The sequence below is a fragment of the Lissotriton vulgaris genome, chromosome 1_1 (genome assembly GCF_964263255.1).
Source record: "Lissotriton vulgaris chromosome 1_1, aLisVul1.2, whole genome shotgun sequence".
In the NCBI taxonomy this organism is placed as follows: domain Eukaryota; kingdom Metazoa; phylum Chordata; class Amphibia; order Caudata; family Salamandridae; genus Lissotriton; species Lissotriton vulgaris.
The window spans coordinates 2,043,496,794-2,043,513,145 of record NC_141685.1 but is presented as its reverse complement, the minus strand read 5'-3'; the positions used below and the strand labels follow the sequence as shown (position 1 = coordinate 2,043,513,145).

The following is a 16,352-nucleotide window of genomic DNA, read 5'->3' as shown; positions in this document are numbered from 1 at the left end:
AATTTAGTGTAAATTTTCGGCTGAAAGTTGTGTTTTGTTTCCGTTTGCTGTCCCACTACATTGATTAATTGGTGGGTGTTTTTCCTTTTGTTGCTTCTGGGTTGTTCTGGAAGTAGGGTTAGGCTGTGATTAATGTCCTTGTCGGATTGCAGACCACCGGTTTGCGAACCGTCGGTTGTGATGGTGTTGATTTCGTTGGGGCTACTTTCCGGCAGGGTAGTGTCGCTTATTATTTTGTCTTTTTCTTTGGTGCTATTGGGAGCTCGCTTGTTTTTTTCCGGTGACGCTGAACCCGTGGTTGTGTTGTTTCTTTTTCGTTTGGCTGGTTGCTTTGTTGGAGGTCTTCGTTCTCTACCCGACCTCATAGTGATCCGATGAGTTCCTTCCAGGGGCTCTAGAAGTCTCACGGTCTCACTGTGTCTCCGTGCCTCCGTGTCTATGTCACCGAGACTGTGCTGCTGCTGTGGACCGCTGTTTAGGTGCTCATTGGCGCTGCGGCGATTTGCGGTGGGTTGCAGCGTCTCGGGCACTCCCTGCTTGCCGCTCCGCAGCAGCTTCCGGGCAGAGACACGCTTGCTGTAGGTGGGCTGTTGGTGTAGTGTAATGAGAGCAGTAGACTGTGGTCTTTCACCCTCTCCTGCAGCCACCGCACTGCTACGTCTGCTCAGCCTCGGGGAGGTGGGGGGGAAGGGGGCTACTACCTGGAGCCTGCCACCGGGAGCCTCAGCCTCCTGCCTGTCGTCACCTCACCCGCTCTCCACACTTCTCTCGCTGACTTCTCTCGCTGACTGGTGGGTGTCTATGCTGGCGGTGATCTAGTCTCTTCAATAGTTCACCCGCCAGCCGTCTGAACACCAGTAGGGATCGGTTAGGGATCAATTAATCAATTCGTTGTTTCAGACTTTATGGGGGTGAGTGTGGGAGAAGAGTGAGGGTAAGGGTAAGGGTAAAGGTTGTCACGTACTCACTCTCACCGCCGTAGTCACTCTCACCACCGTCAGTAGTCGTCAAGGTCGGATCCCGGTTGTTGCCAGCAATTCCATAGAGCGCCAAGATGTTCTCTCAGCCGCCCGCCTTCACTCGCCTTCACTCGCGGGCAGGTGGGTTGTGTCACTGTAGCCCCGTGTTTGTCCTCTGTTAGTCCCGCTGTTGCTCCGTGATGCCTTTGCCCCCCTTTCTCGGTGTGCTCGGCTCTCAGCAGTCGGGTAATCAGCTTGGCACTAAGCGCTTGGCACTTGGCGGTTTGGAAGACCTCTGCGATCGATACTTGCTGCCTGATGGATGGCAGGTGGTGGCGGCGGCGTCCTGCTCGCCCTGCTCACTGCTTCTGATTGCTCAGACCGCTCCTCTCCTCTGGCCTCGCCTCTCGTCTCTCGAGACACAGCTGGGCAAGGAAGGCTGAGGCTGGAGGCGGGAGGCAGGGCGGGTCTGCTGGGCTGGACTGGACTGCAGGGCTGCTGGCTGTGGGCTGTGGGCTGTGAGCTGCGGGCTGCAGCTCTCAACCCCCCAGCTCGTACCGCTGCCTGCTCCTCCGCGGCTTGCTGCTTCTTCAGCAGGCAGCCGGACCAATAGCCTGAAAATGCACCGGGTGCAGTGGTGCGGGTGGTGGGGTTCCGTGTGCCTAGCTCCGGAAGCTGGGTGCCGCTCTCCCTCTCAGAGCTCGGGGGCCAGATTTTCCGCCGTCCCACCTCGGTCTCGGCACCAACGCGAATTCACCGGTCAGCTCTGCGCACCGCCGCCAGCCCTCACCCGAGCTCGATGCTCGACGCTGTGCTCCGCGCTGTGCTGTGCTCAATAGCAAGCAGCGTAGGCAAACGTTACAGGGGCCTAAGTGCAAAGTAGCCCAAATAGCCAAAAAAGTCTAATTACAATGCCCCCTGCAATGTTGGCTTTTTAGGCCTACCACAGGGGTGACTTATATGGAATAAAAAGGCAGTTTGAGCATTGGCGAAGGGGTTAACTTGCCATTCAAATTGGCAGTTTACCACTGCTAACAGGTTGCAGTGGCAAGCCTGAGATATGTTTTAAGGGGCTACTTAAGTGGTTGGCACAATAAATGCTGCATGTATGCTCAGACATGAGTCCCTTGCTCACTATGCCACTGGATTCAAGCAAGCCGGGCTGAAGACGGCTGGAATGCCAGAAACCGGTGCCGGAAGCTTGTTTCCGGTCCAGGGAAGACATGGCTTGGCAGTTCGGTCTGGACTGTTCCCATGAGGCACAGGGTCAGACTGATTTGCATACAGCCATGTCTGAACAGGGGTGGCAGAGTGGGCTAAAAAACGGTGATGGATTAAACCCAGATCTTTTGACTGGGTATGAGTGTTTGATTGATTCAGATGCTCCGTCCATCACCACCCCCTTTTGTACCGCAAGCCCATTAATAGCATTTAATTTAACAGCCCTAGGCATATGGTATATCACTTTACTATGGAAATAAGTAAATTAAATATGCCAATCAGTTGTAAGCTAATTATACATGTTTTTAAGGGAGTAAGCACAAGAACTTTAGCACTGGTTAGCAGAGGTAAAGCGCAAATAGTCCTAAGGCCATCAAAAACGAACTCAGCAAAAAATAGGAGGAGTGAAGGCAATACGTTTGGGGGCAACCCTGCAGAGTGGGCAGAGTCCAACACTTAGGCACTCTTCCAACAAACAACTTTTGGAACTAACAAGCCTATAAAGCAGACTTCGTCCAGAAATCAATAAATTCGTGAATAACAAATTTAACATGAGCATAGGCATTCAAGCAAGAATGTACTTATATGGCTTGATAAATCAAATGTAATGCTATTAGATATAGTCTTAATTCTGTGAACTAAAACCATCCTTGCTGAATGTAAGCCAGCAAGCCATTAAACAATGACATTTGGTAGGAAATTGTAGGTTTCCTGCGCAGTGCAGATTATATATTCTTTCACCAATCAAGGCTCATTACTCATAATAGAAACCCATGGAATTAACTGAGCACCTACCTTCAGAAGAACCAACCACCATGAACAGCATTTGTTTTTTAAATATTTTGAACAATTCTCCTTGCTTTTAATGGAGATCCATAGCTCACCCTTGAGATCCATACAAGTGTCCTCTATTTCAACTCTTAAACTTTCTTAAATTACTATTTTTTATTTTTATATCCTCATCTATAGGCAAAACATCTCTCCAACTATGTCCTGCCAAGGTGCACTAAGGTATTAGGAGCTATTTGTATAATAGGTAATCACTTATAATTGTTTTTCTAAGGTTCAATGATAAATCCATAATTCTAAAGACTAGTCACTTGTACAAGTATAGTTGATCCATATGTATGTGTATATACATGCATTCCTATTCACTAGTGCCAAACACAATTGTGATACATTAAACATCAGGGTTGATAATTCATACAACTATAAACTACTGTCTTCTTTTCTTGAAATCAATACAGACGTTTAAACGAAAAAAGAAAATACCAATCATTTTTAAGAAAAGGTCTGTAACAAATAATCATTTTCAAATTTAAACTTTACTGTACAATGATACATTTGACAATGATGTGTATACACAATGAATGGGTCATTTGTGGCAAAAGGACCAAAAATGTCAGTGCTTCTCTGAGGCACACACGTGCATTAACATTCAAATTCTATAGATAATCAAATTGAGTTAAAAAAGAGAAGCCAACATTCTCGCATGTTTACAACCAAAAATACATTTTTTGATTATAGTCTGTTTTGGATTGGTGAAGTGTGTTTTTAAGGTACTAATGCTACCTAAGTTTAAGTTCGTTGTAAAGGACTATATAGTATTTACAAAAATAGTTTCTTTAAAATATTATTTTCTATTAGTCTTTCCAAATCAGTCAGGGAGTTTACAGGAATATGACATGGCCTATTAGTATCCAAATAATTCATTGTTATACAATCCTAAGTATCATATTTAAATAAATATTGTCAGATAAAACTAGTTTTTAAACAGTAAGAACACTGAAGAATGCTTGCAAGCGTACGATAATACAGGGAAGCCTTTCAAAGAGCTAATCAATAAATATGGTACAACATGTACAATCCTCAGTATTCTGAGATATATGGAATATAAAACCAGGTCATATGGAGTGGAGGTCACTTTGGCTTCCCCTTAAACATTCATGAACAGTTACAGAATATGTATATTCTCTCAGTGCATGGTCATAAGCATTTTCATTTACAAATAAACAATGTTTGCTTATAATGGTCTAGATTTCATTATAGAAAGTAGACTATCTTTCCAATTGTATTCCAGTTTGTTTTAATAAAAATTAAAATAAGCATGCATGAGTTGCCCACAGTGCCCTCGAAAGTGCTATCCCTTAAACAATTGTTGTATGTGGTTTTGCAGTTGTACTGTTTACAACACCCGTTCTATAAGATCCTCATTGCGTTCACCTGTTTCAGAAAAAAATGGTTCAGGTGTGTCAAAAGCTAATCTACTTGACAAACAAACACTTGACTTCTTATAGGTGAATGTAAACAACAGCATGTTTTTTTCCATGTTTTACAGGCTTGGTATTCTCAGAACTACAGGCCTGATTTAATATTTTGCACACGGCCTGTCCTCCACCAGGGCAAAGAAAACTAATCAGTCACCCTGACGGAGGAGCCGCCCACCTCCAAATTATGGAATGTCCACCGGCATTAACAGGAACCACTGTCGCAATGGTTCTTGCTAATGCATTGTAACTTTGAAGGAATTCTCTGTCAAACATGATAAAAGCCCCATGTCAAAGTTACATTTTCTTTGTTTATTTTCTAAAGAAACATTCCAATGCAGGATTTTCTTAAAAAAAAACAATTTAAAAAAAACAATGTGCCCCTCACCATAGGAATTTCCTCCAATGGTGAGGGGGAATTGTGCACTTTTCAATGCCCCTTAATGTCATATTTTCCCTTGTGGTGATGGGCACTGAAACACAGCTGAAATTTCGCTCATCTAAATTAGGCATTCGTACATAAAGCTAAACTTGCGACACTCCTTAGTTTGTGAAGCCATCGGAGGAATCTGACCACGGCGGAGACGGGAGTAGTCTTTGTCATCATCAAACTGTGGTCTGCCTGAATTTAAATCGGGCGGGCAGACTATAGTCGTGGTGGGGAGGGAACTTCTGTCCTTGTAACGGAACGGACTACCATTTAAGCCAGGATTAAACCAGGCCCTAAATTACATTCCTCTCTCTATGGAGACATCATTAAACCAAAATAAAATATTGTGAGTCATTCGTTTTCATATTAACTTCAAAAAAGTTATAAACTGTGGAGGTCTTGCTAGGTTTTACGTCGTAACTTCTCCATTACTTGCTGGTTGAGATGCAGCTGACAAGGCCTGGGTTGGTGCCACTTCTATCTCAGATTCACGAAAAGAGATCACTGCATCACCACTGACATTTATTAAACATTGGGCCTGCAAAGCAAAAAGATTAAGGAGATGTTAGTTTAAAGAGAAAGTACTTTTACCTAATCCACAGATGCATTTCCTTCTGGCTTTTACTTATCCTCTTAATTGTGTGAGAGTCTTTTTCTGATTAAAACATTTGGCCTATTAATACAAGTCATTTGCGTTTAATGTTTGTTTTGTAATGATGTTGTTCCTGAAGAACTCCAGAGGAAGCTTTTATTTACTTTCAAATCTCTTCCAGCATGCACACTGAACTGTATTCACTCATGAATCTTTTCATTGTTTATGTAACCATATTTGTTATGACACTTCTGATGACAATAGGTCAGAAGGGGCATCATTGTTATTCAATTAGGTGGATAATTTTACGGCTACGGTGGACGGTAGCATTATACAACATTTTGTAATGTTGACCTGTGATTTGCTGAAGTTTTTATACATTTGCTCACCCCACACTGCCGGTGGAATTTCTATTGCATTCTATTGTGAAATTTGCTACAAATACCCTTGAATTTAGGGGTGAGCCAGACCATTTTGAGTCTCTCCTAGGAGGATTTTGCCGATTTCTTAATCGCTTTGCTGACCATTCTGGAATTGGACTATTTTTCAGATTTTGCTTAATGCTGCATCTCTTTAAACTCTGGAGCCATAATGACATTTCATTTCTATGTCTTCTGACTGATGCATTGAAATTGCTATATTTTTACCTTAGTGTATTGCACTTTAATATTTTAATAAAACTTCAAGGTTTTCCTATATCACTGATCTTAAACTCCTTTTTTGAGTTAGTCTTCATTAGTGATTGTATTTTGAAATGCTGTTTGAACCTTTTCACCAAGGGCAGATTCCCTTATCTAAACTTGTGGACAACACCGTCCCGACCCCGTGTGATTTCCCTCTCTATCCTGCCACTGATAGGTTTAACAAAAAAGCAAGCATCAGCAATTATTTTACCGACAGGCAATGGTCTCACTGTTTTCAATCTAAACGAACACAATGTCACCATGACTCAGGTTTAGTTTAGGTTTATACAAATTACCATAACCTATCACTACTATTTCATCCAAAAATATTACAGATTTGTGGAGACTTGAATGAAAAGTAGCAGGTAGATTCCATGTTCAACCTGAAGTTGTGCACTCAGTCTGTGTTTATACATCTACAGCCACCACGTCATTAACATTTACGATGCCACTTACATATTTAACATGACACATCTAATACCACTATACTGTCACTACATACTTAAAACAATATCAGGAATAAAGTACCCTCTGCAATACATTGCAAGGATGTTGCAAGTTACAGTATTCCATGACCATTTAGAGAAATGAGGCTGAAGGTCATGGAACTCCCAGGTTACTTACAAAATGCTTTTAGTGTATGGCAGATGGCATTTTATTCCTTACAATACATGGCTATACCATCATCCTTCACACTAATTGTTAAAAAACTTGGTGTCTTGCTATTTTATGTTTATTACGGACAAGAAGAACAAAAGCAAAACCTGTATTGTGAAATTAAACCTACCAAAGTACCATTAGTATGTTTTGAAGAAGGTATTAGTATCAGTTTCAGTTAGTAAGGTTAAAAGAATTATGTGGCTCAGTTTCTATCTTTCCTGAAATGATGAAGAACTGCTGTTAGATTGCTTTTCTAGCCTTCTATTTTTCGCATTATTAGCAAAGATTGACATTTTCTTTTTTTCACAAAAGACACACACATACATATACTGAACGGATATAAGTGTAATTGAAATGAATGTCACTTTAAACAAGATGGATGCCATCTTGGTCACTCATTCCGGTTTCACCTCCTGCACACATCTTCTCCCCAAGGGCTCTGCAGGGCTCAATGAAGCTGACTTATAGTAGTTTATTTTCACTGGTATGATTACATTGCTTTCAATTAACTTTTCCCCGTTCTATATGACTTGCAACATCTGTCAAGATCTATTCCGCTGCCATCACTAGTCTATTCACTGGGTTAAAGTCCTATTGTCTTAATGTATCATGTTAGTTAGAACATCTTTGGGTGACAATAGCATAGGAGAATTCTACTTTTGCTCGCTTCATAATCATTCTGCAGTTTCTCTAATTTACTATGCAAGAAATGTGTATACCCCATGATTTTTGGGGAGACAGATTTTACAAACATTTTCTTATGCTGTAGGGTGCTTTTGGGGGTATCTAAATTTTGGGGTATGGGTTTGCTCCCACAAATCTTGACACGTTAAGGTGCACCTCCTTTTGCTAAGAGACCCCTTTTTAGTTTTCAACTTATCCCTTATGCCTGACCCTGGGATATAATTGGTTTTCTGGTGGAATTCCCAGTGTTGATATTATGCCAACAAGCCTGACTTGCCCTGCTGTCCCTGAATGATTTGCAGTTTAAGTATGACATGATGTGTTTGTAAGTTGTATTATGAGATGTTTGTGATGTGCTGCTTAAGTTAGTGTTTGTGAGATGGACTGCCATGCTGTATGTGAGGTAGTTAGTTATGCGATGCAGATTTATGGCCCTACTAGAAGTTGGATAACTTTTGTGCAGAAATATGATTCTTATTTGAGTATCATGTTTTATAAAAGAGTTGACCTTTGACAGAACTGCACTGAGAGTGGTTGTTGTACGCTAGCTTGTTTTGTGTGATTTTGTTCGGAGTGATTCAAACAAAATTAATGGGTGCTGTATTGAAAAAGCCTAAGGTTTCTGTATCTTCTACTGAGGGTCAGAGATTACCTCCCGAGGGAACACCTGCAAACGAAATAATGACGGACATTGGGTTATGTACGTATACCTGGATTTTGGAATGGCATGACTATACTGGTTTGGATAAAGATTTACAGTTTCCTTTAGAAGGTCCTTTTAACATTAGGAAGCTAGACTTCCTCAGACAAACAATGAACAACAAAAGGCCTTGCCTAGACATGCACAATGTGAGGCAATATACAAATGGAATCGAATGGCTAAAGAGAAGGGGGAAAAAAGTAAATGACAAAGCAATTAAAGGGTTCACTTAGACTGAGACAATGGTTACAGAACAAGTGGGATTGACAAGAGAAGTGTTAGATGGTAGATATTATGTAAAGTGTGAACATTTTTCCAGCAATAATTAAAGAAAACTGAAGACAGAAAGAACAAGCATTGGTAATGCATCGGTTTCGCCTATATAATGAATAAAGAGCTGTTTTCATCAATCATCGTCCTGTCAAATAACAAGGGAGCAGAGAGGATGTGTCACAGCGGCCAGAGCTGCTGAGTCGAGTGCTGCGGATCCCCGTTTGAGTCTCGGTGGCGCTGCGCAAAATATCCTGTGATTCTATGCAAATCACTTAATCTCTCCTGTGATAAACTAGCAAATAAATATGCGGCAAGAGTAATAGGCACAGCTGTATGACAATATAGGCAGGAATCTGATAAGTGAAGCAGATGAGGAACAAACATAGGTAAATGCCTGAAAATATGCTACAGCCAATAGAAATGCAGGAAAGATAAGTGGCACGCACAGGAACCAATGAGAGGCCAGGAAAGAGAGGATGCGGGACTCCCTTTTGAGTTTATATTAAGCACAGCACAAGAGCTATGCAGGTGAAGCCTAAAAATGATGAGGGGAAAGAAAAAAAGCAAGATTCAGAAGTGGAAAATAACTTTTTTAATGATTTTTCAAACTCAGACCTTCTGCATATTCCAACAGGGAACAAGGAACAGGTGCTGGTGGTGTACCACAAATGTGTGCGGTTTCAAATAAAGAGCTCATCTACGGCCGTGTCTGTTAGTACAATAGGGAGTGCCCCTTCTGAAATTGCAATGACAGCATTACCAAGTACTAGTAGAGAGACCTCAGTTGTTACTCAAATTCAAATCTATACACTAGTTGCACAAGTTACATACCTTCGGTAACAATATATCTGTAAGAAACAGTAGTTAGCGTTGGATTCCTTACCTTAGAATATCCCCAGGCGTCAAGCTGGATCCAGAAAGTTTTCGTCAGTAGTACCCTTGGGCGTCGGTAGGCGTCGTCTGGTGCTCCGCGTCCGTCGTCGTGATTGGCGGGATGACGTTGTCGGAGTACTTAGATGCCGCCCTCGCCCGCTGACGTCTGTTCTGTACATAGCTTTTCGAGCCAGGAATGCAGAGCCATGATAGAAACCGACACCGGTGCCATAAAACTAGGGCCCTGAAAGGGATGTCCTTAACCCTAGATATCGGTTTGCAGAACGGGGAGGATGGGTTGGGCGGTAAGGAATCTAACACTAACTACTGTTTCTTACAGATATATCGTTACCGAAGGTAAGTAACTTGTGCATCTGAAAGAAACAGGTTAGTGTTAGATTCCTTACCTTAGAATAGATACCCCTGCAATACCAACCCCGGTGGTGGGTCTGCGAACCAAGATCACACCAGAAAGTCCTGGAGAACGGAATGGTCGAAAAAGCCATCTCTCCGGACTTGGCGTTTGCGAAGTAGTGCTTAGCAAACGTGTGCAGCGAGGCCCACATAGCTGCCTGACAGATGTCCCGCAAGGGGACTCCCCGACCCAGGGTAGTAGTAGCCGCCGTGGCCAGAGTGGAATGGGCGCGTAGCCCCACAGGAGGCTACTTTTTTGCTAAGAAGTAGCAAACCTTGATGCACAAAACGACCCACCGAGAGATGGTTCGCTTGTGCACCGCTCGCCCCATCTTAGCCCCACGTTACCAACAAAGAGCTGGTCGTCTACCCGGAACTGGCGTGTGCGGTCTAGATAGAAGGAGAGCGCACGTTTTGGGTTGAGACGGTGGAGCCTCTCTTCCTCTTTCGAGGGATGCGGAGGCGGAAAGAAGGTGGGCAAGGGGATGGACTGCCCGATATGAAAGGCTGCAACCACCTTGGCCTGGAAAGAAGGACGAGTCCTCAGAACAACCTTGTCCGGATGGACAGAGAGGAAAGGAGGTTTAGAAGATAGAGCCTGGAGCTCACTCACTCTCCTGGCAGAAGTGATGGCAACCAGGAATGTAGTTTTAAGAGTCAGAAGACGTAGAGGACAGTTATGAAGTCGTTCAATGGGATCGCACATCAGATAAGTCAGTACAAGGTTCAAGTCCCACTGAGGCATCACGAAAGGAACCGGAGGAAACACGTGTGTGATGCCTTTCAAGAATCCATTTACAACAGCGGACTTGAAAAGAGAAGGCTGATCAGGAAGCCTTAAGAAGGCTGAAATGGCCGAGAGATAGCCTTTGATAGTGCCCAGAGCAGAGTCCTGCTGGGCAAGAGAAAGAAGAAAGAGGAGAACCTCTGAAAAGGGGGGCAGGGAGCGGATCCACAGCCTTTGCTGTGCACCATGCCTCAAATTTGTTCCACCTGCAGGCGTATACCATTTTGTGGAGGGACGCCTGGCTGGCAGAATCACATCACAGACTTCAGGAGGCAAGTCAAATGGCCTCAAATGTCGCCTCTCAATCTCCACGCATGTAGGTGGAGACTGGACAGGTTCGGGTGGAGGACCGTCCCCTGCTGCTGCGACACAAGGTCCTCCTAGAGAGGCAGACAAATTGGGGGATCGACTGACATGCTGAGTAGCTCGGGATACCAGTATCTTCATGCCCAGTAGGGAGCCACAATGATGACTTGGGCCCGGTCTCGCCTGATCTTCTTCAGCACTCTGGGCAGAAGTGGTATAGGCGGAAAGGCGTACAACAGACCGCAGCTCCAATCATGACGAAAAGCGTCTCCGAGTGAGTGCCGCCTTGGAAATTCCAACGTGCAGAACTGATGTCATTGCGCGTTCTCTTTGGTGGCGAATAGATCTAACCAAGGCTCTCCCCACTGCCGAAAGAGACCTTGCGCCACGTCCGAGTTCAGATGCCATTTGTGATACATCATGCATCAGGTGGCTGAGTTTGTCCGCCCTGGCGTTCAGGGAACGTTCCAGGTGTTGAACCACCAGGGTGACACCCTGGTGTTCCAGCCATGTCCAGAGGTGCAGAGCCTCCTGACAAAGGGTACATGACCCCACCCGCCTTGTTTGTTGCAGTACCAAATGGCGGTGGTGTTGTCCGTGAACAACTGCTCTACACTTCCCCGGACAGAGGGAAGGAATGCCTTCAGTGCAAGACGGATCACACGCAGCTCCAGAACGGTGATATGGAGCCGGGACTCTGCCGGAGACCAGAGGCCTCTGATCTCCGCCTCTCCCACGTGGCCCCCCAAATCCCAGGAGGAGCGCATCCGTCACTACTACGTGCTCCGGTTGGGGTAAAGAGAGGGATCTGCTGCTGACCAAATAGCGGTTTGTGAGCCACCACTGCAACTAACTCGCAGTGCCCTCCGAGATCAGGTTGCCCTGATGCTGTGCCCACTGAAACTTCAGGTCCCACTGCAGAGCTTGATGGAGCAAGGATTCACACGTAATGAGACTTGCTTGTATTCACTCCTATTGACATAACGTTAATGTACTAATTAACATGTTTTGTGTACTAAAAACTGCATTACATGAAACAACTAGTATCCAAGGGAAGCTCGACAATGTGCTTTTATTAACTATAATCCACTTGCACTAAAATGGCTGCTGCTACGTGGGATTTCCTACTGGGCATGCATCTGTCATACTCGTATGACATGACGTCTTTCTCGGCTTGGAAGGAAACATTTGCTTCGGCGCATGTTAACTAAGATGGCTGCTCTGTGTTACAGCATGCATGAAGCTTGCACTGCTGCTTTTGCTAAGCTGTTCCTTTTTACCTAATCATTGATGCAATAGTTAAAATTAAGTAATGGGAATAGAGTAGAGATAAGTGGTATACAGAACATTTATTATTCTGTGTTCTAAAACTGTTTCTTTTCTATTTTTTCATGTAACGATAATCTTGGGCATGGTAGGTGTTATTACTCCATCTTGAAAACCCACACTGAGCATGTCAAACTCCAGAAAGAGCTGAAATCATTTAACATTGAAGCCATGCCAAGCTTACAGCATACTAGAAGATGCGCCTGGGAATTTAACCTGCTGACCCCAATTGGAAGAAAATATTGTTAACATTGTTTTTCTATAAGAACATCCATTGTTGGGTGGAATAAAGATGCATGGGAAAATTAAATTTGATGAGCGGGAACGTTAATAGAATATTCAGAAGTAAAAGTTTGATTTTAGTATAGTGTGATGATCTCTCCCCGTCTCTTGTCCAATCAAAATTGGGGATCGTTACACTTGCAACATTGGGGGATGGTACACTGTCCTGGAAAATAGTATAATTAGAGTAGGCTTAGTTAGCAAATTTGTCCGACTTGTCCAAATAGCTGACCTGTCACTGACCCAACGCACTCAATAGGTGATCGGGAGAAGGTTCGAAACCCAGATCGGGTTTGAGAGCTGAAGTGCTGGCTAAGCACTTTGTGGGAGAGATCGATAACTCTTACCAGGTTCTGGCTGTTAGCTGTAGAGAGGGAGTAACGCAGGCGTTGCAACTTTAACTGCGGGTGTTGGTCTTAGCCCTTGGTGGTCCTGTCCTGATCCAATTTGGCTGTACCTGACCTGATTCTGATCTGCACCGGTTTGCCTTGCTGACACCTGCCTTTTCAGGGTTTCTGTCCTTTAATCAGCCCTTGGCCAGGGTTGGTCTTCACACACCGTTCTAGGTAAATATTGAATGTGGGTTTGTTATTGTATTTTTTCCTCTCTCTTTACCTTCCCTATTGTTTAATTGCTTAAACAGCCTTATGAAATCTCTGCAAAATTTTATTCTAATCATTATCTTGCTAATTGAAAGATTTCTCATCCCAAATGTTTGGATTATGACTTTTAAAGAATTTTAGATAAAGAGTTTAAACTGTTCCAGAGTTTGTCGTTATTATATAAACGCACATTTTATTTTTTCCCTACCTATTTTCTTGCTAACTCTCTGATCCAAATAGGTCTCTAGGTACCGGTGACAAGAATTGGTAAGTCAATGGTATAGGACCTTGAAGGTAAACACACAACTTGGTAGAGTGCGTGAAAGGTTAAGTTGTTCAACAAAGGTGTTAAATGAGTTTAGGGGCCCAGGTGAGTATGGTAAACTGGTCAGGTTAACCCACGCGCTACATCAGTTACATTTGGTAGCAGCAAGATGGCTAGGGTTTAGTTAAGATAGGTAGGTAGTTATAGTTGGCTGGTTAAAGAAAAATATTTTTACATATTTGAAATTGTATTATTGATTTTATGTATTAACCGAAATTGTTCGTACCTGTTTTACGTTTTGTCTGGAAGACCCTGGGGGCAGAATAGCGGGTGGTAAATGGAAGCCACACTGCAGTGAGGTCACTTGCCTGTAGGAAGTAAGTGCATGGTTAGGTAGAACCGGAAGCACTATTTTAGGGAATTTTCTGTATAAATGTATGAATGATTGATAGCAAAGAGTTCGCTGGCAAAACTTTTTGTGTGATATCACCTAGAAAGGGTCACACTGAAGGAGTAACAGGTTCTTCTGAGCTTGGTTGATAGCAAAGGGGTTCGCTGGTGAAACTTTGGCCTTAGTATATCCCAGAGGGGATAAGTCTGAAGAAGTAGCAGGTTCTCTAATGCTTGCATGAAGGGTAGACGGAAGGGATCTACTTGTATTGTGTGAAGAGTAAGCGGAAAGGATTTACTCGCAGTGAGTAAAATTATCTTTTCTTTGAATTAGTCACTCGGGCACAGTGGCGAATGTTTTCACGTTGTTGAATAATAAGATCTGCATTAAGAGTGAAAAAAATTACGTTTTTGTATTACCTTGCAAAGGAGGGAGTCAGTCGCGGAGCTGCACTGACGTCACTCAGAGCCGCGCTGGTATTTGTTGAGACAGCGGAAGTGTAGCTGAGATAGTAATTGTAAAGGAGGGGTGAGTACAGGATCGTGAGAACTAATCTCACGAGAAAAGCCGCGCAACTATTGGTTGGATTTATTTTGAATTCAAAATTTTGATTGGTCACTGAAAAATTAAAGACGCTCTGGTATTGGAAGTTATTTTGTAAACAAATTGAGAGTTATCCTAAAGATTTGCGTTTACAATATATGTGGCATGTAGGTCAGATTGTAGGAGGTAGACCCGACAGAAAATATTTAGGGTTTGCACAAGAACAGTATATAAGAGGAAGACCTTATATCATGTACGGAGAGAAGCGAAAAATGTCATTCATTAAAAGAATTAAGAATGATTTCACGAAAGATAATGCAATTAAAACAAGAGAAGGGATTATTATTCCACCAAAAATACGCCTGCATCATACATGATGGTTGAAAGGGGCTATCACACTTCTGTGTGGTTAGAAAATTGGATAGAGTACACAAAAGATAATGGGGTTTTATCATTTCCAGAAAACAGTACGTTTAATGGCAGAGTTTTGTACAATTTAAGAACTCGCATGAATGAATTAGATCCCAGACCTAGATTAACGCAGTATGAGGCATTGGAGGAATGGGAAACTGAGGCTTTTGAGCGAGATAGACCCAGAAGTAACAGGAATTGGAGTAAGTTTTATCCTCGATTTCCAAAAGAGACAAGAGACAAACAAATGAAACAATGGAGACGGTCCATGTTAGTGGAAGGATTATATTCTGTATTTACTTTAGAAAATCCTACAGGTAGTAAAAAAAGAGAAAACAAAACATTTATTGATTAGTGGTGAATTGGATGATTATTATTTGGAGGATTTATTAATGAAAAATCCACCACCTTGCAATGAGGAGCCAAGAATAATTAATCCAAATGCACCATTTTTGAAACCCACTCCGATTCCGCAAGTGGTACATGAGACTTCAATAGAAATGGTATTTTAGGAAAGAGAACGAGAAGCATTAAATAAACAAGGAAGTGAGTAAATTCAGAAAATTTCTCAATTGAATACGAGTCCTGAAGTTCTGACAATTCCGGTAACTATTGGCCCAGTTGTTCCTCTGTATGGAGATAAACAACCTAGTCCTAAAAATACTGTACTAACTACGCCTATAGTACAGCCTAGAAAAGAACCCTTAATAATTGATGATCAAGCAAGTGAATGTGAGTCAGTGATTTCCCTGATGGATTTACCTATAAGAGAACCAGTGAGTGACTCGGTCAGGAAAACCACTCATATAAGTTCTAGAGAAGTACAGATGGAGACATCTTCAGGTACAAGAAGTGCCACAGTAGTAACCCCAGAGGAAATAGAGAGATGGTCACGAGAAATAGAGAAACCAAAGTCACAGCCAAAGGTATTGGACATATTCAAATTAAGAGTCGAAATAGAGGAAATGATGGCTGGAAATGTGGGATTAGACAGGTTAAATACATTCAGTGAGGACGAGTTGTTGTTCATATGCAAAAGCATTACTAGAAATACAAGAGTAGGCATGAGCGGATTTTGCGGATTGGCAATCTGCGAATTTGCGGATTTGTGAATTTGCGGATTGCGAAAATCCGCGAATCCGCGCAGATTTTTTTTTTTTTAATGTTCGCACGGGTTTCTGCAAGTACGCAAATTGCGAAATTGTACAAAACGCGTGCGAACTTGCAGAAACCCGTGCAAACACAATGTGCTGCCCAGTAGGGTATGTGCCTCTTGTGTGAATGAAAGGTCAGAGAAAGATCAGTTCAGCAGATGAAGAGAAAGAAGCTCCTGGTCACAGGAACAGCACGGGTATTGCGCTCGTGAAAGTCAAGGATGCAAATCCTATCCAGCATCACAGCTGATTTTCCACGGTAGATTTGGGAAGAAGGCACACCTGTCCAGCCTCGACGACGCTCACGATTGTTTTTGGGCTAATGAATGAGTCACTGAATTTGAGCATCAACTAGTTCGAGCGACCATGTGTGTGTTACTATGCAATCGCCCCGAAGGGCGCAGGGGTCCCTTGAGTGAGCTGCAGACCTGTGCCCAGCCATGCAACTATTTTACAATGGCGCCAGCAAGCTGCCAGCGCCGTTGTAAAATAGTTACAAAGTTAGCTTGCACAGGAAGCACTTAGATAA

The 16,352-nt window shown here is 43.0% G+C and overlaps 1 protein-coding gene across 6 annotated transcripts in view; it reads right to left on the bottom strand.

Moving 5' to 3' along the window:
* Positions 1 to 3,486: 3,486 nt before the first annotated feature.
* Positions 3,487 to 16,352, bottom strand: part of C2CD5 (C2 calcium dependent domain containing 5) — a 915,439-nt gene continuing 902,573 nt past the window's right edge. For all 6 annotated transcript variants that reach the window (XM_086920391.1, XM_086920370.1, XM_086920386.1 and 3 more), the window contains one exon: positions 3,487 to 5,415. In XM_086920391.1, the coding sequence (XP_086776517.1) occupies positions 5,287 to 5,415 (129 nt within the window). In that variant the 3' untranslated portion in view covers positions 3,487 to 5,286. The remainder of the gene's footprint in view (positions 5,416 to 16,352) is intronic.